Source organism: Otolemur garnettii, unplaced genomic scaffold (assembly GCF_000181295.1).
Source record: "Otolemur garnettii isolate 467f Iridium unplaced genomic scaffold, OtoGar3 scaffold00218, whole genome shotgun sequence".
Lineage (NCBI taxonomy): Eukaryota > Metazoa > Chordata > Mammalia > Primates > Galagidae > Otolemur > Otolemur garnettii.
The window spans coordinates 907,719-930,678 of record NW_003852613.1 but is presented as its reverse complement, the minus strand read 5'-3'; the positions used below and the strand labels follow the sequence as shown (position 1 = coordinate 930,678).

The window sequence follows — 22,960 nt, the reverse complement described above, 5'->3', positions numbered from 1 at the left end:
GCTGTCGACTGCAGGGTGATCAGAGGCTCTTGGCAACATCAGAAGACTGAGCTGGGTGTCAGAAGTCGGAGAAAGGCGGAAGGACAGGCAGAGGCCTGCTGGGCAGAGGCAGGTGGGAGGAACCCAGACAGCATGGCTGGTGGAACTTAGTTGAGGGCTGAGGGGGAGGATGTCAGAGCCATGGAAAGGTGAGGGTCTGTGGCTTCAGAAGGGCATTTAGGAGGCCTGCCTAAGGGGACCAAGACTGGTGAAGGTCCAAATGGTCACAGATAGAAGGCCAGGAAGCAGGGGCTGGCTTGGGGGCAGGGGCTCTGGGCCAGGCAGGCTCCCCCTCTCCCTCAACCTCCTACAGTGGTGGGGAAGGCGGGGAGGAGTTTCCGGCTGAGGACAAGGAGCCCATTGAGGCAGACAGCAGGGCTCTGTGCAGTGGCAGACTGTCTTGTTTATGCCTGAGGAGGCCTGGCTGGAGGCAGTGCCACTGGCCCCTGGGCTCGTCCACCCTCAAACCCCTCAACAGCTCTGAGTCCCAAGTTTAACAGCACCGGCCAGTGGGGAAGGCATAGATCAGAGGCAGGCCATCCCTCCTGCCCTTTCAGCCAAGAGACTCCTTCCAATCTGGGCTGACCCATCCTTCTCTCGAGTGACCAGTCCAGGGTATAGGAACATAAATTGGATGAGCGAAGGAGGACAGGTAGCCACAGCCCACTTCCAACCTGGTCTCAGGAGACTCACATCTTAGTTTCAAGGCTCTGCTTAGGAGAGGCCCTGGAGGGTGTACGTGCAGGCCAGGTGAGTTCTCCTGACCTTTATTTGGGGGGACATCTTTGCCCATAACCCGCAGATAGAAAGTTATCAAAGTACAGGGGGCGGGGGGAAGGCATTTTATTAAGAAAGCTTGGCCAAGCCCCTGCTGGGAGGAGCCCATCCTGGGGCACCAGGAGGGGCGGGAGCAGCCCTGCTGGGGGGCCTATAAATACATCTCCACAGGCCACAGAAGTCGCCCCTGGGGTCCCCACGGAGCGCAGGGCGGTGAGAGGCCATCAAAACCAGCTCGACAGCTGAGGGCCTGGCTGAGGGTGCCAGGGAAGGGAAGGTGTGGGGTGGACCGAGCCCCCAAGGAGCAGAGACCAGCCCTCCTCCCCAGGCTCTGGTCAACCAGATGCCCTGGAGCCCGGCCGGTGGACGGGAGCTTCGGGTTATCCGCAACAGCCGAGGAAGGTGCCTCTGGCCAGAGGTGCCAGGCCCTGGCCAATGAGAAGCAGCCGGGGCAGAAGAGCTCCTGACCTCAGCCAGTGAAAACGTAGCCCCAACCAAGTGCACGCGTGGCCATAAGCGGTGGTCTCTTGGCGAACCTCCAGTCCTTGGCCAGTGAGACGCGGATATAACTCGGCCAATTGGGAGTAGGGAGTCGCCAGCTAAGCGCCTGTCAGGCCTAGACCCACCGAGGCAGCCTTCCCACCAGAGCGCGCAGATCCAACCAAGCAGAGGCTGCGAGGCCTGAGCCAGTGAGACGCAGCCCCGCCAGGCCGTCAATGGGAGACCGCCGTGCCCAGGCCGCCCTGAAGGCGCCGAGCGCGGGGCGACAAGCGGTGCTGTGAAGCCTGGGGAGCTGCAGGCGCGGTCAGGCCGCTGCCTGCTACAGGGTGGGTGCGCTCGCCCTACCCAGTTCGCCCGCCGCCTCCCGGCTCTTCTTCCGCGGCGGCTTCTGGATGGGAGTCTTCTTCCGGGGAGTGTCGGGCGCGGGCGTACCGGTCACTGCCTTCTCAGGTCCTGAGACCTCGGGCACAGAGGGCGCGCGGGCCGGCGAGGCTGGTGGCACTGAGCGCTTGGCCTTTTGCGGAGGCGCCGGCTTCTCCCGGGGGCCCTGCGCGCCCAGGAGCCCCTCGGCGCGGCCAAGGCTGCGAGTCTTGCCGCGCAGCTCCGCGGCCAGCATGGAGGCAGCTTCCGGCGCGCTGCGTGGGGGACCGCCGGCGTCCGTGGGTTCCAAGAGGCCGGGGCCGCGGCCCCGCGTTCGGGCCCGGGGAGGCGAGGGCGCGGCAAGGGCCGTCCCCTCCTCGGCCAGCCCTGGGGGCCGCGGCGACAGGTCGCGGGTTTGGGGGCTTGCAGGCTCATCTGGCCGTGCTGATATGTCGCTGGGCGTCCGTTTCCTCTTGCTGGGGCTGGGCGCGGCCTCGGGGCCTGGAGGAGGTGGTGAGGGCGCTCGGGCAGCGGCGGCGGCTCCGTGCTTGCCGTGGATCCAGGACACCTTGGGCTTGGTGGCCGGGTCAGGAGGCGGCGGCTTCTTGCGCTCAGGCGATGGCGACAACGACAGGCCTCCAGCTTCTCCCCGGGCCCGGGCCGGCCGGGCCTCGCGCCGGGCCACTCGTGCATACAGAGCCCCACCAGGTCCCTCCACGCTTGACGCCGACCGCTCGCTGTCGGAGGACGCGCGGAGGGGCGTCGCCTCCTCGGAGGACGCCAGTGTGGTCAAGGGCGCAGGGTACCGCGCTGGCGCCTCGGCAGGAACCGCGGGGGCCTCCTGGTCCCGGCTCTCCGCAGCTGCCTCTGACGAGGAAAGAGCCAGGTGGTCATGGCCTCTGGAAATAGCTCCAGCAGGTCCAACCTCTAGATGCAAACCTTCACCTTCGCTCCTCTACCTCGCTCCTCCAGCTGGTGCTGTGTCACCCGGCATCCAGATGTGCCTGGTGCATTCGCAGCACCGGCCACGAGCTCTGTTCAGCACCCCAGAACCTGAGGCTGACTGCTGGGCTGGATAGGCACATTCTTGGAACTGAAGCCCAGCCTTGGCCCACCTGAACCCCTTCCTCCCACCACAGCCCGAGTTTCAGGAACCATCATCATCACATTTAACCTTGGAGCACCCCCAAGAGGATTCCATCATCACTTAAGAGGTGAGGGTTCTGCAGCTGGGAGGCTAGTCACCTGCCCACGGTCATGGGGGTCGGGGGTGGTCAAGGAAGAAGAGAGGCCAGAATCCTAGCCAGTCAGGCTCCCTGTGCTAACTGTGGGCCCCAGGCTGCAGGTGAAGGTGCACCCGGTTCTCTGATGAGCCCCTCCTCTTATCTCTTCCGCCATGCCCTACACAGGCCCAGAACTTCTCTCTCCATGGTTCTTCCCAGAGGTGACCTTTGGCCTTGGCTAGTGACAGAAGAACCCACCTCCCACACCTGCCACACTGTTGCTGAAGAGCACAGAATCCAGCTCTGTAACCTCAGTGGTGTGAGCAACCTGTGGTTAACAGCACTGCCATGCCCTCCTCCCCATGTGCCCCAGAGCTGTGGTCCCCAACCCCCAGGCCACAGATGGGTACTTGTGGCCTGTTAGGAACCCCGCTGAACAACAGGAGGTAAGAGGCAGACAAGTGAGTGAAACTTCTACATTTACAGCTGCTCTCCATCACTGGGATCTCACCCAGGCTCTGCCTCCTGCCCCCAACCCTGCCTTGGAAAACTGTTTTCCATCAAATCAGTCCCTGGGGCCAAAAAGGTTGGGGACCGCTGCCCCAGAGCACAGAGCTCTTTTGAGCTGGAGCATTTCACTGGGCTAGAGCCATCCCCAAGCATGGCCATACTCACCCTCATGTGGTACACAGTACACGGGGCCTTCATCAGTGGTGTCAAAGGAGGAGAAGGAAGCCCGGGATGACCAGGATGGTGAGGGCTGCTCCAGCCCTGAGGGCGGCTCCAGGAAGCTGCAGTTGAGTGTGTTATCCAGGTCGTGATGGGCCACTGGGGAAGGAGTGAGGCAGAGCTGCCAGGGGCCATGCCTTGCCCCAGCCTCATTAGCCCTGCTGCCATGAATGTTAACAGAGTGACCAAGAGCAGCCCTCTCCTAAAACTGCAGGTGGGAAAAGTGATTCAAAAGGTAGAGTGGCACTGGGCTGGGACCCAGGTATGGGTAGAGGTGAACCCAGTAAAGAAAGCAAAGGGGAAACGTATGTGAAGGTGCAGCCAAGAAGCTGAAAAAGGTGGGGTTAAAGTGTTGGAGAAAATCAGAAAGGTGGGAGATGGGGCTGGAGAGGAAAGTGCTTCAAGGTCTTGAAGGCCTGCATGCTATGCTTCAGACCCTGCTTTGTGGGACCTAGGGAGCCTTGGAATACTTTTGAGCCCAAATGTGCAGTGTGGCAGGGCTGCCCTTTGGCTCAGTGCATCTCAGCAGCCAGATGCCACAATGGGGGATCCCAAAAGCTGCCTGTCCTGGCCTCCATTCCACAGTTGTGATGTGGGGCCCAGTCCCCACACCTATGTCCATACCCTATGCTGCTGGGTGGGCCAACAGGTTTTTTCAACTGTGTCCTTTACATTCTAAGGATCTGAGCCCTCTCCCCTCTATCTTCAGAAATAAATGGAAAAGAGAGCGAGGCAGAAAGGGTCTGCCCCAGGTGTGAGTCAGCATAGAGAGGAACAGCTTGCCCACCCTTGATAGTGGTGGGTGGGGTAGGTGACTGAGAGACCAGCTTGCCCACTTTTCCAAGAGGAGCTCTGGGCACTGCTGGGCATGCAGGCAGGAAGGCATCTCATGTTGAGGCGGGACACTTCCATATACACGCCCAGGCATTCACCTGCAGCTCAGCCAGGATGTATACATACTCCTACAGACCCACCCCCACCCCGCAATCAGACATGGGACCCAACAACCCCACACATGCCCCACACTTGCCTGCACACCCAGGACTCCTGCCTTCCTCCCCGGCGTCACCCACATCAACACTCAAGAAAGGTGCCCCACTTTTTTATCTTTTCTTTTTTAGAAGACAGGGTCTCACTATGTTGCCCAGCCTGGTCTCAAACTCCTGGGCTCAAGCGATCCACCAGCCTCAGCCTCCTCGGTAGCTGGGAGTACAAGCGCGAGCCATTGCACCCACTTCCCAGCAGCTTTCTGCGTCGGGAGATGTTTCCCCCAGATACCCGGCGCTGCCATCCTTACCTACGACTTTGGGCAATTTCTGCCTGCGGAGCGGGATCCGGGGCAATTTCATGCTGATGCGACTGAAGCGCCCGCACAGTCTCTGCGGCGCCTTCTTCCTCCCGAGAGACAGCTCCCTGCGGGGGCGGGGCCTGAGCGCAAGGCGGGGCCTGGAGGGCAGTGCCACCCGGCAGAGCCGAGAGGGGGCGGGGCCCCGGAGGGGAGTACAGCGCCGCAAAGTGGCCCGGGAAGTAACTAAGAGGGAGAGGGACAGTTTCGAGCCTCACCGGCGTGTGGGGTCCTTGCTGCGGCAAGCGCAGCAGCAGCCGAGCAGCGAGAGCAGCAGGCCTAGGAGCAGGGCAAGCAGCGCGCCCGCACCCATAACTCCCTTGCGCTGGTTGGTCTCTGCAGAGGGGGCACCGGTTCAGCGCCGGTGCCAGCACCCCCTGCATTCGCTAACGGGACGACCCTCACCCACTCACCCAGGCGGCAGGCACCAGTGATCGGGTCGCACGAGTCTTCGTGACAGCTGCAGGCCTGAGCACAGTCCACGCCATGGAGACCGGGCGGGCACGTCACGTTACAACTGTGGGGCACAGGGTCAAGGCTGACCGCAGCCGCCCTCCCGGATCCCTCCTGCTCTCGCCCCGCCCGCGGACAGCCCGCCCGGCCCCGGGTCTCGAGTCTGTAACGACTGAAGCCCACCCCCACCTGTGGGCACACACTGGGTGGTCAAAATTTTGGAAATGAATGTGTGCACATTACCCGACTGCAGTGCCTATTTCTGAGGGTGAGTCTTGGGTAGGGGGGAGAACCTGCCGCACCAAACCCGTGGCTGTAAGTGGAGGAGGTCCTCGCTCCCTTTGCAACAACTCTAGGTCACCTTAGGAGCCCAGTGCTCCAAGCGATGGCTCCACATCAGGGTAGGAAACTGCCCCAAAGAGCCTGTTGTCACTCCCTAGCTGAGGTACAGCTGCGGCGATAGCCCGGCCCAAGGAGGAAAGGCCAGCCTGGATCCCAGTTCTCGGGTCCTAAGGTTCTGGCTGGAGCCACGCTGTGATGGGACATCCCTTCCACCCCCCTCAGGGTCCCAGGCACTCACTGGGGCCCGTGCACACCGGGGCTGCACAGGCAGCGCCCCGACTGGAAGTCGCAGTGGCCGCTGCCACAGTCCGCACACACGAAGGCGCAGTCCTCGCCATAAGTTCCATTGCTGCACTTGGTCTCGCACCTTGGAACGAGGGGAGGGGGCATCAGCAGAAATGGAGGCGAACGGCCCCAAAGGATACAGTGCCTTATGCGAAGAGTTTTCGTGCAGGAGGCAGAGCTGGGGGATTCGCGTCTGGGCCGATGCAGGCACGGCTGCTCACCGGTCGCCGATCCAGCCCGCATTGCAGCGCGTACACTTGCCAGTGACATGGTTGCAGGCATGTCCGTCGCGGCACGGCGGGCAGCGGTGGCTGCAGCCCTCGCCATAGAAACCGGTGGCGCACGGCTGGTCGCACTTGGTTCCGTTCCAACCGGGCTCGCACGTCAGGCAGCGGCCTTCAGCCACCGTACATGGCTGCTGGCCCTTACACTGGCCGCACCTGGAGAAAGGACCGGAGGCTGGGCGGGGCGGAGACCGGCCTTATCCTTGCCCCACCCCGGTCTGCCTTTTCCCTTTCTCCCTCCGCGGCCCGGCCTGAGCTTACCGGCGGCGACAGCCCAGTCCGTAGAAGCCAGCGGGGCACGGCTCGCGACAGTATTTGCCGCGGTAGCCCGGCTCGCAGGCGCACGTGCCGTCCACCGGGTGGCAGCGGCCACGGAAGCACTGGCAGTAGCGATCGCACCGCGCACCAAACGTGCGCTCACGGCACTGGCAACGGCCGCTCTGCTGCTCGCAGGGCGACGAGTTGCAAGCGCACTGATTGTTGCAGCTGCGACCCCACCATCCTGCATGGCACAGGCAGGCGCCAGTCTGTGGGTCGCAGCGCGACGTGGCGCTGCAGTAGCACGCGCTGGCGCACTGCGCGCCCCACCAGCCCGGCTCGCAGCGGCACGCGCCGCTCCGCGGGTGGCATGAGCCGTGCTGGCACTGGCACGCGTGCTCGCAGCGCGCTCCCCAGCGCCGTGCGTGACAAGTACACTGGCCCGTCACGTCCTCGCATTGCCCATGTGGGTGGCAGCTACACAACTCCTTGCAGTCGGGACCCCAGAACTGGCGCGGGCACTCTGCGGGGACGAGCAGAGGAGGTAGAAGGCCCAGGTGCTTGCATGGGTGCCCGGGCCTAGTCCGCCAGAATCTGCCAGTCTCCCCCTCCCTCCCCCGCTTGGGGACCCGCCCCCAAGCGGTCCCCGACCCAGCCCCACCCCCGAACCCCGCCTCCCTGCTCAAACCCCGCCCCACCCGGAGCTCACTAGTATCGCAGTTGGCACCGAAGTAGCCGTGGCGGCAGCGGCACTCGCCGGGCCGCACGCACACCTCGTTCTCCGAGCACGTAGAGTTGCCTTCACACACCGCTGTGAAGGAGACACGCTCGAATTGGCGCACGTCCTAGCCCCGCCTCTACCCCTGCCCAGGTTCCCTGGATGCCCCACTCACCGATCCCACACTCGTCCCCTTGCTGCCTCCAGCCTGCGCAGCACGTGGGCACCTGGGAGCTGAAAGCAGAGGAAGGACAACTAAGCCCGTCGCCTCTCCCCCAGCCTCCAGCTGCTCCGAGACTCCCCGGCAGCCTCCCCACCTCTGCCGTGGAGGTCTGTCCCTAGGGAGGTGGCTACCAGGGGTCGGAGACACCCAGCGCGCCGCGGAGAAGACACAAACCCCAGCGCTCCCTCCGCACTCTGCCTAACTCCTCTGTGTTCTCCTCCCACAGCTACTAGGCCTGAGAAAAGAGGCCCTGTGTCCCAGAAGGGGCAGCAATGAACTTGGGGGCTACGGAGAGGACCCTGGCCCCCAAGAGCTGCTCAAATGTGGGGATCTGGGGCATTCCTGGGCATGGGGGGGGGGGGTTCTGGCCAGTGGGTATCAGGGATCCAGATGTGAATGACCAGGACACCAGGATCATCTGTGCCAGAGGGACACACCTGGATGCCCAGCTGGGACAGCCTCTGTGAGGATTGGGTTGTGGACAGAGGTGACCTCTTGGCAGAGGAGACTTCTGGAGGGGGGTGGAGAAGGAGGTGGCACATGGGGGTCCTTCATGTGCAAAAGGAAAATCACCTGTGAGGGACCAGAGCACCAGGCAAGACTTGGGTAGAGGAAGGAGATATTAAAGCATCTATTTATGCTTATTGTTTTACTCTTGTTTCATTTTATTCAGTACGATTCAAAGTACATAATGTCACCTCAGCAGAAAGTAATTTCTAACAGTGTCACTTCAGGGGGGGTGCAGCCTCTTTTTTTTTTTTTTTTTTGAGACAGAGTCCCACTTGGTTGCCCTGTGTACAGTGCTGTGGCGTCATAGCTCACAACAACCTCAAATTCCTGGGCTCAGGTTATCCTCCTGCCTCAGCCTCCTAAGTAGCTGGGACTACAGGCGCTCACCACAATGCCTGACTACTTTTCTCTGTTTTGGGTAGAGAGGGTGGTCTCACTCTTGCTCAGGCTGATCTCAAACTCCTCTGAATTCAGGGGATCCACCGGCCTCAGCCTCCTAGAATGCTAGGATTACAGGCGTGAGCCACCATGCCTGGCCTGTGGTGCAGCCTCTAAAGCTGTGGGTGGATAGCACAAAAGTTTGTGTGTGGGCACAAAAGTTTGGAGGCCCTGCCAGAGTGGAGTCATGATGGGTGGAGAGGATGCCCAAGGGCTGAGCTGGAGTGAGCCCACACTTAGGGACCAGAGAAGCTCAGAAGGAACAGCCACTGAGGCCGCAGGTTTCTAGGGTCCCATCAGACTCAAAAGAACTTTTCAATCCTAAAGGAATGTAGCAACCATTCACACTTGAGAGAAAAGGAGTACAGTTCAGGAAGATCTGAATGTAGAACCAGGATGTACTGGTAGGAAAAGGGGGGGGGGCTGAAGAACCTGGAGGGGGTGTGACAGAGTGGGAAAGGAGAGGCCCTGCACACTCCTACCCACCCAACCATTCCCCAGCTCCAGATAATTGCCACCCCCTGGATAGGGCACTGAGGACCCAAGGGAGGACCTTCATCACTGAAAGGACTTGGTTCTCCCTCAGGCCAAGGGACCTGGAGAACAGGACAGTAACATCCCAGACTTCAAGGGATAGGTCCAGCGTGTTTTCCACTAAAACTGGAAACTGGAGACAGAAATACAAGCAAGGCAGGCCTGGCTTTTCCTGCCCCCTCCCATATTGTCTCCACCCACCCAGCCCTGGGGGCTCCCAAGTACCCCCTGGCAAGGAGACCCAAGTCTGCTAGCTCATCACCCTCCCATTTGTGCCTGGTTCTGAACCCTGGTCTCTAGATGGACAGCCTCTGCTGGTGTCCCGTTTGCAAGCAGCCTGCCAGATGGCCTGTTGGGATGGTCCTGGAGTCACTGACCTCCTTCTCCCCAGGATGGCCCAGCTGTATGGTTCTGGGGCTAGGAGCCTGGTTTTAAGACCACACTCAGCTAGATTGATCCCTGAGTCTGCCACTTGCTGTGCAACTTCAGGCATGGAGCTTAACCTGCTAAGCTTCAGTCTCCTTAGCTATACAATGGAGCCCTCGGGTTTGGCAGGAGGATTAAGAGAGCCAATACATACAGCCCAGACAAGTGAGTGTGTCGGGACATCTGGGGAGCTGGGAAGGTGTGTACAAAAAACAGCCATGGCTTTGGTTTAAGTTAGTCCCGCCTGTGCTGACCCTGGGAATCGTGGGAGTAGTTTCCAGGGAGTCCAAGTCTATCTGGTCTTCCCCAGTGCAGTGGGCACCAGACCTCACCCCAGCAAAGGGTAACACCTGCTGGCAGGGCACAGCTCATTTGGGTTCACCAAGAACAAGAGGCTTTCCTTCTTGGAAGGGCTGGCAGATCCGGCCAGTCTGGCATGGCAAGCCCAACCTCTGAAGATCTTAGGAAGGTGGGTGGGGAAGGACAACCTGGAGCAAGAGGGCAGTTCTCACGTTGGCTATGCAACTTGGTGATAACCATGGAGAGACAAGCTGTGGGCTGGGCCCTGAGTGATACAGGCTGCTTCTCTGTGGGTCACTGTGGTCAAACCCACAGTGACTTCTCCTGTGCTCAGGGCTGTCCCAATGCTCTCCCATCCAGGGAGACTTCTCTACCTGCCACACCTCCTAGCCCTCTGGACACCCCTCTTCTGGTTTCTTCCCTATCCTCAGATCTAGCTCCCTTAGGAAGTTCACTGGGTCCCACCAGGACACTGACAATGACTCAGTGCCAGACTTGCAAATCTAACTGCCTGCTGGACAAGATGTCACCGGCTTATCACCCAGGCTTGAGGGTGTCTCAGGCTGAACTGAATCCCCTACCTTCTCTGCACTCCCAGTCTTCCCAGTCCCAGGTAACTCCTGTCCTTCCAGGCTGGTGACATCTTGGAGACCCCATCTCTGTCTGACTCCTCTCTTGGGTCTATATCAGGTCCGTGGAGAAATGTATTGGCTCTGTCTTCAAAATTACATCAGGGACGGGACCACTTCTCTCTTGCCCTGCCCAGCCTGGCAAGAGTCACCTTCTACCTCCCTGGCTTCTCTTGACTTCCTAACTGGTCCTAGCTTGTACACGCCTCTCCCCAGCCCTTGAATGCCTCTGTCCCTAGCAGCCAACCATTGTCAGATCCCACCCCCTCCTCTGTACAAAGCCCCCTGGGGTTCTCATCACCCTTGGAGAAACAGTCTTCCAAGCAGGGGGCAGACCCCTTGTGGCCTGCCCACCCTCACTTCCCTCCTGGGCTCTACTTCAGAAGAGGCCTCTGGATTTGGTGCCTTGCCCCAGACACCACAGGGCCCCAGGCCTCCTCACCTGCAGGCCTGTGGAGCTCACTCACTACCTTCTGGGCTGTGGTCTTTCTGTATCACCTTAAAAAACCTGTACTCCCCAACTCAGCATTTCCCCAGCTCCCCAGATGTCCAGACAGATGAACTTGCTTTTCTGGGCTGTATGTCTCTTCCACCATGGGACAGGCCTTGGTCTTTGCTGCTGTATCCCTCCACCCAGCATAGGACTGGCTCACAGTAGGTGGGTGGGACCTTAGTGGCTGAGCGCTTCTCTCTGTGGGGACTCTTGCCTCCCAGGAAAGGGGATGAAAAGGGAAAGACTGGTGGAAGCCTTGCAAGGTATGAGAGGGTAACAAAGAGGTAGCCCAGGTCTCAGGTGCTCAGTGCCCCAGTGACTGCCCTTTCCAGTAACCCTGGCCACACATGATCACAGTAATCGTCCCTTAGCCCCATGAAGTGGGTGTGATCACCAGTCTCATTTTACAGAGGTGGACAGAGGGCCAGAGAGATGGACAGACTTGCCCAGGTCCACAGAGCTGGGCCAAGGTGCCACGATCATGACTCCAAACCCCAGCTCTGGGTTTCAGGAGTAGATCCTCCCCCATAGGGAGGTCTCCGGACAAGGGCAGCGGAGCCTGCTTGGAGCCTGCTGCAGAATCCCCATCCCCGACCCGGCCCCTGTTGGGGGAGGCGGGCTGGGGTGAGCAGCCAGGGCGGCTGGCTATCGAGCCCTCCCCCTCTCAGGCGCGGCCCCGCCCGCCGCCGCCGCTGCATTCCTGGGGCCGGGGAGGCCCGGGAGGCGGCTGTGGCGGCGTGGATGCGAAGCAGATGGCGGGCCAGGCCGGCCCCCGCCCCGGAGGCGGGACTCGCAGCGGGGAGGGGTCTGCGCGCCTCTGGACCCGATCTCGGAAACCCTGCGCGGCCTCTTCACAGCCCCTTGTCCGTGGCGACCGCAGAGATTCTGGACTCGGCCTTCCCGGCTCTGCCACCCGGGGCGCCCCGACGGTACCCAGCCTGGAGCCTCGAGGCCGCCTTTCCAGCTGCCAGCTCGTGCAGCGCCCCCCAACCCCGCCCAAGGCGCCCCCCACGCGCCGGCTCTACGCCCCTAAGTAGAGATGCCCTTGACCTCTCCGTGGCTTCTGACCAGTTGACCAGTTCCCCTGACCCTTGCTTCCACTCCTGGCGTCCTGTCCTGGGCACTTTGCCCTCCGCACAAGCTCCCGGGCCCGCCGGCCTCCGGCCCGGCCTGTGCCCTGCCGGTCCCACACTGGCGTCCTCAGCCGGCTCATGGCGCTCCACCTCTGTGCAGCCCCTTCACGCACCAAGCATCCCCACCTGGGGACCGCCGGGGTTTCCACACCCTCGCATCGCCTGCGTCTGTCGTTATCCTTCCTGACTCCCGCCTCTGGTCCACTCTGAGCACCGGCTCCGCAATGCTCGAGTCGTCTCCCCCCCCTCACCCGACGCCCGCACTCTTTCTCAGACGCGCATCTGTCTCTAGTCTCCCCTGTCCCAAGGCCTCCCGGGAGCGCCGTTCCTCCTCCCTGGGACACTTCTCGCCGCGCTCCAGGCCGAGGCACACTCCTGCCCGGCCTTCGCACCTGCGGTTCCTTCTGCTTGACACACCCTTCCCTGGCTTCTCACTAAGGCCTTCATAGCTCAGACCCGGGTCCTTTTCCCGAAATTTCGGACAGTGTGTCACCACTCTAGGAGCCCACGTCATTCCATTCTCCCTTCAGGTGACTTCTCGTCCAGAGTATCCTCAGATGCACTGTCGTGGCCCGTGGCCCAGAGGCGGCCTTGGAGCACAGCCGGCGTCGGGAGGCCTCTCCCACTAACGCCGGCAGCCACCGTCCCCCTGCCCAGAGCGTCCCTCTCATCCCTTCCCCCAGCCAGGCCGGGCTCCTACCCGAGCGCGCGGCACACGTTGCGGCCTCGCGGGTTCAGCTCCTGCGACGCCGCAGGCCCGGGCAGCAGCCAGAGCAGCAGCAGCAGCAGCAGCGGCCGCGACCCCCCGGGTCCCCAGCGCCGCGCCGGCCCAGCCCCCTGGGGCCCTGCGCCCTCCATGTGGCGCGGGGCAGGCGCGGGGCGGGCGCGGGCGCGGGTGCGGCCGCAGTGAGAGCGGCCGGAAGCAGAGTGCGAGGCCGGGCGGGGGGCGGCAGGAGGGGCGCCGGGCCGGGCAGGAAATTCCACATCGGCTCCCTGATCCCGGGCCAGCCGCGGCCGGCCAGGCGGCAGCGCCCGCCCCGTGCGCCAGGCCCCACCCTCCTGCCGCGCCGCCGCCCCTCCGCGCAGCCCCCGCCTCCATGCTGCGCTCGCAAACTTGGGGACGAACTTGGAGGGGCAGCCAAGGCCTGTCGGAGGAATCCCCTTTCCCTCGCCTTTCCTCCCACTCCCCAGACGTCCTCCCCGCCCTCCAGAAGCTGCCTCTGCGCGGCCAGGCCCGTGGCGGGAAGAGGGCAGGAGTCACTGACAGAACCCCAAGCGCTCCCAACTCCAGTACCTCGGAACCCGCCAGGGAGCCTCCAAGTGGCCGGCCCGCAGACGGCCCAGGTGGAGGCTGAAAGTCAGCTCTGTGTCTCCCAGAGCACGAAGCCCTTGTATGTGTTAGGCCTAAAGTTACTAGAAACTAGGACCACAGTGACTCCATCTTAGGGCAGCCCTTTGCCCACCCCTGGGTTAGACATTCTGAAAATTTCCACTGAGCACCTGATGCAGGTTGCACTTGCCCACAATAACCACCAAGTTCCACTTCTGTAAACGAGCTTGCTCACTTTGCTAGACACCTAGAAAATCCCAAAGCCCTAAAGTCACCACCCACTCCCCGTCCTTGCACCTCCAACCCCTTTAAAACCCCCCAGCCACTAAAGCTTGGCTGCTGTCTGCTGCAGTCTTACAGACTCGGGGCAGCAGGTCCATCGATCTAACTAAATACTGTGTCACTTTTAAATTTAACTGAAGTGTTCCTCCTTCATGGCTTGCTGAGTGTGCCTTCTGTTCTTCCCACGTACTAGGTGCAATCAAAGAGCAAAGCCTGGACAAGGCAGGATGCTTCAGGCCTGTGGGTAAACGAGGTCTGGACCAGAGGCCTGGGGGAAGGGGTCCCCATAGGCACAGCTGACAAGGATGCTTGGGGTGGGGGTAGAGTGGCCCAGCTGTGGACTGGGACAGAATGTGAAGATGAATGAGGGAGGAGGGGTGCTCTGGGCTGAAACCCTGCAATCCCTACTAAGGGGTAAGGAGGGCTGGGGTGCCTGGCAGATGGACTTTGCTTCAGAAGGCTGTTGCAGGTCCAGTGGGAAAGGTCCAGGAGGTTAAGTCAGGGCAGGAGAGTGGGAACCCCTGCATGAGGCAGGGTGGGTCATAGCACAGAGCAGAGGGAAGAGAGTGCAACAAGGCCAGTGCCAGGACCTGGGGAGCCAGGGAGCACAGAGGCTGGGAAGCAGCAGGGTGCCAGGCCCGCTGTGGAATAGACCCAACCTCAGGCCCAAGGAGCAGGGAGGTAGGGTAGGAAGCATGAACACCCCCTGTGTGTGGCCAGTCCCAGGCAAGGATGAGTTTGTCCTTTGGGCCTGAGCAGGGAGCTGGCATCTGCTTTCTTTGGGAGTCAGGCTGCAAGTGGCCAGAGGCTCATGAGGGTGGGTAGGCAGAATCTCTTGGGATGTGGTGGGAGGATGGCTATGAAGGGTGGGGTGCAGGTGGGGGCTGAAAAGCCCCCAAGGCCATGGGTATCACCGGGCTAGGAACGGGCATGAGGAGAAAGGAGCAGGGTGGGAACTTGGGCTGGACTGATGCCAGAGGGAGGTGGGGTGGGCTGGAAGGCAAGTTGAACCAGTGCAGTCACAAACTCAAACACTTCTTGGGGACAAGTAAACAGGCCAACCACTTCTGGGCAGCTCAGTCCGGGCACAGCCCTAACCTCAGCAGTGTCCTGCCAGTAATGGGGCTCCTCCCAGAGGCTCCTGCTGGCTGCCACCAACAGAGGCCAGCACAGGTCCTTGTAGTGGCAGTGTCTGTCACAGCCCAGTTCCTGGCTTTAGAAGCACTGGCTCCCTGGGCTGGAAGAGACCCACCTGGACTGGCCCAAGTGCATGAGCAAACTCCACCACCTTCTTTCCCCTCCCCCAGAACTGTCTCCACCTCACCTCTCTATAGGAGATGGATGATACCCCCACCATACCCACTGCTAGGACCTCCAAAATGTCTCACATCTCTCCCACGCTATCTGTGTGCCACCTAGGCCTTTCTCATCTCACATCTGGCTGACCCCACTGCCCTCATCCCACTCAGACCCATAGTTCCATGGGCAAACCCATCACAGATACCTTGCAGTGGATGGCACCACCAGACCCCTAGTGGGAGAATGAGAACTCAGGGTGAAGGGCTGGGTTCACAGGCACCCAGATGACTGACTACCAGGCAAAGTGCAGAAGCCCAGAGCCCTGCCAGCTACTCCTGGCCAGGATGGCTGCCAGGAGGAGGCAGGCCTTTGAAGGGTGAGGAGATCTTGCATGAAACCAGGGCCTGAGAGCCAGGCCACAGTGGAGAGCCCAGGCTGGGTGCCCTGCCCCAGGGGCAAGAGGTGGTGTGGCCATGGAAACCAAGCTGGGCCTGAGGCTGATAGCGGCTGGGCCACACTAGGCCCAGCTCCCCAGCCCCTCCCCGGCTGTTTGCCTTTGTGGGGTCTTTCTGCCCCCTGTCCAGGAAGCCTGTGGCTATGCTTGGTGGCTTGAGTGGGAGAAGGTGCTGGCAAGCTCAGGACATACTGGAGAGAATAGAGAGAGATTTCTGGTGCTCTCCCCTTCCAGAAGCCTCTGGGGACTGCAGGAACTGGTACCCTGGCCTGCCAGGTAGTGGTGGAGACACAGGAAGTGCTGGGCCTGAGATCCAGAGTGGGGTCCCTACTGCAAGCCCATGTTCTCACAGAGGAGATGACACTGGTGACCTTACCAAGGGGCAATAAGCCTGCTACCTGAGAAATCACACTCCCACATGTACCCTGGATAGTGAGGAAGGTTGCTGACACATGGCCCTGAAGGGAATACTACTCTGAGGACTTCACTTCCACCCTCAAAGCCCCAGGGGTATCCAGACAGGAGAGCCCAGAGTGACTGATGCCTGCTCTCCACGTCCCATCCTCCATCAAGGACTACACATTGCCCTTGACTTCTCCCTTCTGTGACGGGGTACCAGTGAGAAGACCAGCAAACTAGGGAAGGCCAGGCATTTAGGAAGTCCCACCCTGGTCTGTGGGGGCTCCCTGCAGGAGGCCTGTGGTGAGCTTGCAGGTACGTATCTACAGCAGGTAAGAGAAAGCTTTTGTGGCCTGGCTGTGTGGCCAGGCTGATGTGGACCTTCTAACCCATCTGTGTGGGGCACAGGCTACATTTAGAGGCCTCAAGAGGATGGGGAAAGCACTGGTAAAGGTGAACAGGGCAGAGTTCCATCTGCTGTGCCAGTGTGGGCCTGAAGACAGAGGCCGAACTGTCACCTAGTGAGCCTGTAGGAAATGCAGCTCCCTGCCCCCATCACACTCAGCTTCAGGTCAGAGGACAGAGGCAGCAGAGCCACCTTCCCTTCCATCAGCCCAGGCCCCTATCTCATCACGACCTGACCTTCTCCCCCGACGCTCTCTCCCTCCCAAGGTGCCCAGGCTCCCATTCCCTGACACTCAGGCTGGGGCTTTACTTGGGACCAAGAGATTTCTAAGTGGAGCTGGGCAGAAATTCAACAGGCACCCAGGTGAGGAGAAGAGCCCCACACCAGACCAGACCCACTGGGCTCCAGGTGTCCCAGTAACTTGGGGAGTTTACTGTGCTTCACTCCTGGGCAGGGTCATAGCCTCTTGGTGACACCTGGCTTCTGGCCTTGCCTCCCATACCACTGCGTGTCCCCAATGTCAGCTCTGACTCCAGAAATCTGCACCGCCTGGGGACCTGCTGTGTGGAAAGCAACAGAGGCTATGGTCACAGGAAAAGTTAAGACCTTTAGTAAGATGATTTATTTCATTTTTCAACACGGGATCAGAAAAACCCAATGGTAGAACCAGTCCCAGGCAAGTTTGTGTATCTCTGCTCCCTTTCTGCCCCTGGGAGCTCTCAATCTCCCAAGCCCCAACTGTTCACCCAGCCCCACCCAGTTCATGGAAAGAGATGTGTGACCTGTCTCAGGCCCCACACCCTAGGCTGCCAGATCCCAGGTTCCTTTGGAGAAGGGACCTCCTAAGCCCTGCAGGCACCAGATCCAGGGACAGAGGGGGGAAGGCTGAGCCAGCTGGTGACAGGGCCCGCTGAGGAGAATGGGGCCTTGGCAACTCCTTCAAGGATGGAAGCCTTTCAGGAGGATTTCCCATTGCAATGTGATCCACAGCCACAAAATACATGGCCCTGCAGACACCTGCAGTAGGCAGCCAAGGGGCTGGTGTGAAGATAGGGGGAAGGGGCCAGTGAGCCACAAGTGCCAGGGGCAGTGCCCCTGCTCTGAAGTAAAGTGCTCTGGCCTAGGCCACATGGGCTTCATGGCCCTGGCAGCTCCCACCCCTCCCTCTGAAACCAGGCACTGGGAGCCTAGTCCTCACTAGAGTTGTCAAACTCTTCCCAGTCAGACACACTCATCACCTCGGAGGCGAAATCTGGGTCACCCTGGCTGCGGTCGGGGGTCCCACGGGGTGGCTCGAGCAGCAGGGAGCGGGGCAGGGTGAGCACGCAGGCTGCCAGGCCAGAAATGGAGTTGTCCAACTGGGGTCCCTCTTCCCAACAGTCCTTCTCCACATCGTAGATGTGCACGTAGCCCGTGCGACTGCCACGGTTGTGAGAACGGCCACCCAGCACGTAGATCCTGTTGTCCAACACAGCAATGCCAGGTTCACCGTGCCCAGCTGGGAGTGGGCAGACAGATGACCACTGCCCAGATGTGCAGCTATAGCAGGCCACCTGCAAAGCCAAGACCAGAGTAAAGCCAAGCACCTGCTAGGAAGGGGCTGCCAGCTACTGCTCCCTCTCTGCAGGCCTGCTGACCAGGGCCACTCTCTCTGATAGGCCAGCCCCCCTGATAGAACAGCCCAGGGCTAATTTGAAACTTCTTGCACAGGCTGATGCTCTGTCCATTCAGAGATGGCCAGGTCCCTGGCCTCCATGTGTGGCTGCCGCCCCCCCCCACACTCCCATCAGCAGGGGTGCTACTTCTCTCTCTCCATAAGACTGAAGCAGCCTGAGGATGTGGACCCCACTGGAATATCTTTATCTCTCCACAGCACCCAACTCCAAGGTGGGCACACATAGAAGGTAGAAATAGTTCCCTGCTGACTAATCAGAATCAACACTGCCTTGTCTTCAAAATCAACTAAAACAATACAAAGACAAGGAAAATGTTCAACAAAACAATACAAAGACAAGGAAAAATGTTCAACTTACTAGTAACCTAAGAAATGCAAAACAAAACCACCAGGGACACATTTTTTCAACTGTTAACTAGCAATCACTAGGGAAAGAAAAATCGTAGAACCCAGTGCTGGTGAAGGAGTGGTAAAGCTATCCTACTATACACCTGGTAGGTCAGGAAAGGAACTTGACAAGGTGTATGAAGAGCATAAAAATCTGATCTTCTTGACTGATTAATCACCTTTGGTTCTCTAGGTGTGGCAGGCAGAACAATGGCCCCAAGACATTAGGGCTCTCATCTCTGGAACCTGTAAATATGTTACTTTATGTGGCAAAAATAATTTTGCAGATGAGATAAAGAGTATAGACCTGCCTGGGCACCCATAGCTCAATGGTTACAGATAGCACCAGCCCCATGCAGGGGATGGCGGGTTTGAACCCAGCTTGGGCCTACTAAACAAAAACTAAAAAAGAGTATAGACCCTAGGTGAGACGGTTATCCTGAATTTTCCAGGTGGTTCCATCCAGTGTATAAGCCCTCAAAAGTGGTAGGAGAAGCCAGGAAAGAGGCTGTGAAGTGGAGGAGGATGAAAGCTGCCATTGAAAGCTTTGAAGACAAAGCAGCCCTAAGCCTGGGAAAGCTGTAGCCTCTAAAAGCTGAGAAGGGCCTTCAGCTGACAGCCATTAAGGCGACCATAGTCCCACAACCACCAGGGAGTGAATTCTAGCAACAACCTGAGTAAACCAGCAAGGAGCTCCCCCCACCCCAACCCAGAGTTCTTTTGTGTATGTTTTTGACAGTCTCACTTTCTTGCCCCTGGTAGAGTGCCATGCATCATAGCTCACCGCAACCTCAAACTCTCTGGGCTCAAATGATTCTCTTGCCTCAGTCTCCCAAGTAGCTGGGACTATAGGCCCCGACCATAATGCCTAACTATTTTTTTTTTAGAGACAGCGTCTTGCTCCTGCTCAGACTGGTCTTGAACTCCTGAGCTCAAGCAATCCACTCGCCTCAGCCTCCCAGAGTGCTAGGATTACTGGCATGAACCACCACACCAGCCCCAACCCAGAGTTCTGTGAAGGAAGGACACCCTGAGGACACCTGGATTTTAGCCTGGTAAGACCAATGTTGGCTGACTCACGATCTACAGAACTGGAAGAGTAGGTTCATGGGATTTAAGTCACTAAAGTTTGTGAAGATTGGTTACCGCAGCAAGAAAAAACTAATACAATGGCCTGCAGGTTCCCCCCATTGGAGGGTCTGTCAAAACCCAGACTACCAAGCCCCATTCCCAGAGCTCCCAAATCAGGCAAGGCCTGAGAATATGCATTCCCGACGATGTGCCCAGGTGATGCAGCTGCTGCTAATCTGGGGATCACACTTTGAGAATCTGCATGAACTGAAATAAATAATCCAAAATAGTGAGAAAGCTCTGCAAGCAAATATTACTCACAATGTTATTTGGAATAGATAAAACCTAGATGAGCAAAATAAAGCCCCGTTTTTTCACAGAATACTGCACAGCCAGCAAGAGGGGGCAGGGACAGGTAAGAGTTATGAAGACTGAGTGTTAAAGTGGAAAATGTAGCTGGGTGAGGTGGCTCCTGCCTGTCATCGCATCACTCATGGGGGCTGAGGTGGGTTACCTGAGGCCAGGAGGTCAACACTGGCCTGGGCAACATAGCAAGACCCTGTCGCTAACAGAAAAAATAAGGGCAACATCCAGGACAGATGTCAACAAAACCCAATAAGATACGCTTTTAGTACAATTAGGCAGAGAACATGCAAAGGTACAAAGACTGAAAAATATGGCTGGGTGCAATGGCTCACGCCTGTAATCCTAGCACTCAGGGAGGCTGAGGTGGCTGGATAGGTTGAGCTCAGGAGTTTGAGATTGACCTAAGCAAAAGCAAGACCCTGTCTCTACTAAAATAAAAAAAAACTGAGGCAAGAGGATCACTTGAGCCCAAGAGTTGGAGGTTGCTGTGAGCTATGACGCCACAGCACTCTACCCAGGGGGAATAGCTTGAGACTCTGTCTCAAAAAAAAAAGGCTGAAAAATATTCTGGGAAGCTGAGACAGGAGGATCACTTGACCTCAGGAGTTTAAAACCAGTCTGAGCAGCCCAGCGCAGTGGCTTACGCCTGTAATCCCAGCACTCAGGGAGGCCGAGGTGGGTAGATTTCCTGAGCTCAGGAGTTTGAGATCAGCCTGAACAAGAGCAAGACCCCATCTCTAAAAATAGCTGGGTGTTATGGTGGGCACCTATAGTCCAGCTACTTGGGAGGCTAAGGCAAGAGAATCGCTTGAGCCCAAGAGTCTGAGGTTGCTGTGAGCTATGATGCCATGGCACTCTGCCAGAGGCAAGAAAGTGAGACTCTGTCTCAATAATAACAAAAAACAACAACAAAAAAAAAACCAGTCTGAGCAAGCACATGACCCCGTCTCTACTAAAAAATAGAAAAAAAAAATAGCTGAGCATTGTGGCAGGTGTCTATAGTCTCAACTCAAGAGTTTGAAGTTGCTGTGAGCTATAATACCATAGCACTCTACCCAGGCTGACAGAATGAAACTCTGTCTCAAAAAAAAAAAAAAAAACCCACAGGTTCATTGGCTGCCCATCTCTCTGGTGCAGGATGTCCACAGTAGGCCTGTATGGGTGCAGGGAAACTCTCTGTACCTTACACTCAATTGTATTGTGAACCTAAAACTGCTCTAAAAAATAAAGTCTATTTTTAAAAAGCATATATTGGCTCGGCACCCGTAGCACAGTGGTTACGGTACCAGCCACATACACCAAGGGTGGCAGGTTCGAACCCAGCCCAGGCTTGCTAAACAACTGCAACAACAAAAAAATAGCCGGGTGTTGTGGGGGTGCCTGTAGTCCCAGCTACTTGGGAGGCTGAGGCAAGAGAATCACTTAAACCCAAGAGTTTGAGATTACTGTGATCTGTGATGCCATGGCACTCTACCCAGGGTGACTCTGTCTCAAAAATAGTGAGACTCTGTCTCAAAAAAATAAAATAAAATAAAAAGCATATATTGCAATTAAATTTCCCATCAATAGTAAGTAGGAGGGTTGGGGTGATGCTGCGTGTGGGCAGCCCCCGGCGACTCACCTGGTGCACATCCCTCCTGTAGCCAGCATCATTGTTGCTGCCCCCGATCACATACAGCTTGTCAAGGAGGGTTGCCATGCCGTGCCAGGCACGCCGCACAGGCCCCTCAGCCAGGGTGTGCCAGGTGTTGCTTTCTGGGTCATAGCAGTGTGTCTCTTTCAGGTAGTCCTCTCCTCTGCGGCCGCAGGTAACATACATCTTCCCTTCTAGTGTCGTGCCTGCATGGGCATACACCTGTGTGGAGCCACCAAGAGAACCAGGGCAAGAGAACAATGAGGAAGGTGGCCAGGAAGCCTCTGCCGAGACCACTCACTGCCCCACACCTGCCTGACATTCCTGGTCAGCTTCACGTGTTCACCACTTCCCACTTCTTCCTCATATGGCAGTGAGAATGCTCCCTGGATTTTCACTGGGCATGCTTTCCCTACTCACTGACCTCTGACCTCTTCTCAATAGGGGATGCATCTACACACCCAGAGATCAAAGGCAATCTTTTTTTTTTTTTTTTTTTTTTTGAGACAGAGTCTCACTTTCTCACCCTGGGTAGAGTGCCATGACATCACAGCAACCCCAAACTCTTGGGCTTAAGTGATTCTCTTGTCTCCAGCCTCCCAAGTAGCTGGGACTACAGGCACCCGCCACAATGCCTGGCTACTTTTTGGTTGTAATTGTCATTGTTCATTAGCAGGCCCAGGCTGGATTTGAACCTACCAGCTCCGATGTACATGGCCGGTGCCCTAGCTGCTGAGCTATAGGCACCAAGCCTCTTTGTCTCTTCTTTGCCCCTAAAGGAGACATCTGCGTGGGGAAGTCCAAGAAAACGGAAGCATCCTTTTCGGAGCCAGTGGGCAGGGACCACAGCACTCTGGGCCCACTGACACCCTGTATGGCCTCCCCCCTCCCCTACCCTCCCCAGTCAAGCAGTCTTCCAGGCCTGCTGCCTTTGCTTTCAAATCTATTTGCAAACAATATGTACTGACATGAAATACATGATGTGGGGAAGAAAAGGGTGAGTTGAAATTAAAAACCACTCCCACTTTAGTGACTAGGGAGGAGCATGTACTCTGCTATTGACTGTGGCCCTCAACTTTCCTTGGGCTGTCTATGGCCATTCTGGTGGCTTTCTTTGCAGGACCCAGATGGGTACTCCTGACACTGGCCCTGTGCCTACAAGACATACCCACTCACACCCAGCAGGTCAACAGAAGGCCCCAAGGCAAGGCTACAGGTGTTTACAGGCAGAAGAGCCCCTGGGGGTGTGGTGGCTCCAGAGCTGTGTCACCAGGCCAGCTAGCACTGAGGCTGTGTGGGTGGCACGAGACGCTAGAGAGGAGGACAGGGCAGTGGGCAGGCAAGACACATACCAAAGACTTGGGTCTTCTCCCATCAATGGTAGCAGTGTGGGAGGTATTTTCTTCTTTAATTAAACTTTCATTTTGAGGTAAGTATAGTTAGAAGAAATAAAACATTCCTCATTGAAAAGACTTGGCAGCCAATACTATTTTTTTTTTCAATTTTTTTGTTGTGGTAAAATACACATAACATAAAAATTGCTGTCTTAACAATTCATTTTTTTATGCCACATTCATTTTTTTATGGTATTAGAAAACAATGAGGCTCAGCGCCTGTGGCTCAAGCGGCTAAGGCGCCAGCCACATACACCTAAGGTG

General features: G+C 58.0%; 2 protein-coding genes across 2 annotated transcripts in view; both read right to left on the bottom strand.

Annotated features, from left to right (window-relative positions):
• Nucleotides 1-867: 867 nt before the first annotated feature.
• Nucleotides 868-12,858, bottom strand: SCARF2 (scavenger receptor class F member 2). The gene is made up of 11 exons (XM_023508034.1): nt 12,701-12,858; nt 7,490-7,548; nt 7,306-7,407; nt 6,600-7,119; nt 6,276-6,494; nt 6,008-6,136; nt 5,388-5,491; nt 5,193-5,310; nt 4,927-5,042; nt 3,576-3,728; nt 868-2,544 (listed from the first exon to the last, which is right to left on the bottom strand). Exons 1-11 carry the CDS (start codon nt 12,856-12,858, stop codon nt 1,637-1,639), a joined length of 2,586 nt encoding a protein of 861 aa, XP_023363802.1. The 3' UTR covers nt 868-1,636.
• Nucleotides 12,859-16,764: 3,906 nt separating this feature from the next.
• The window catches only part of KLHL22 (kelch like family member 22), a 32,608-nt gene continuing 26,412 nt past the window's right edge, over nt 16,765-22,960 (bottom strand). Inside the window, exons 5-6 of the mRNA XM_003801692.3 lie at nt 21,291-21,524; nt 16,765-17,723 (exon numbers count right to left, since the gene is read on the bottom strand). Of these exons, the coding sequence (XP_003801740.1) occupies nt 17,358-17,723; nt 21,291-21,524 (600 nt within the window). The 3' untranslated portion in view covers nt 16,765-17,357. The remainder of the gene's footprint in view (nt 17,724-21,290; nt 21,525-22,960) is intronic.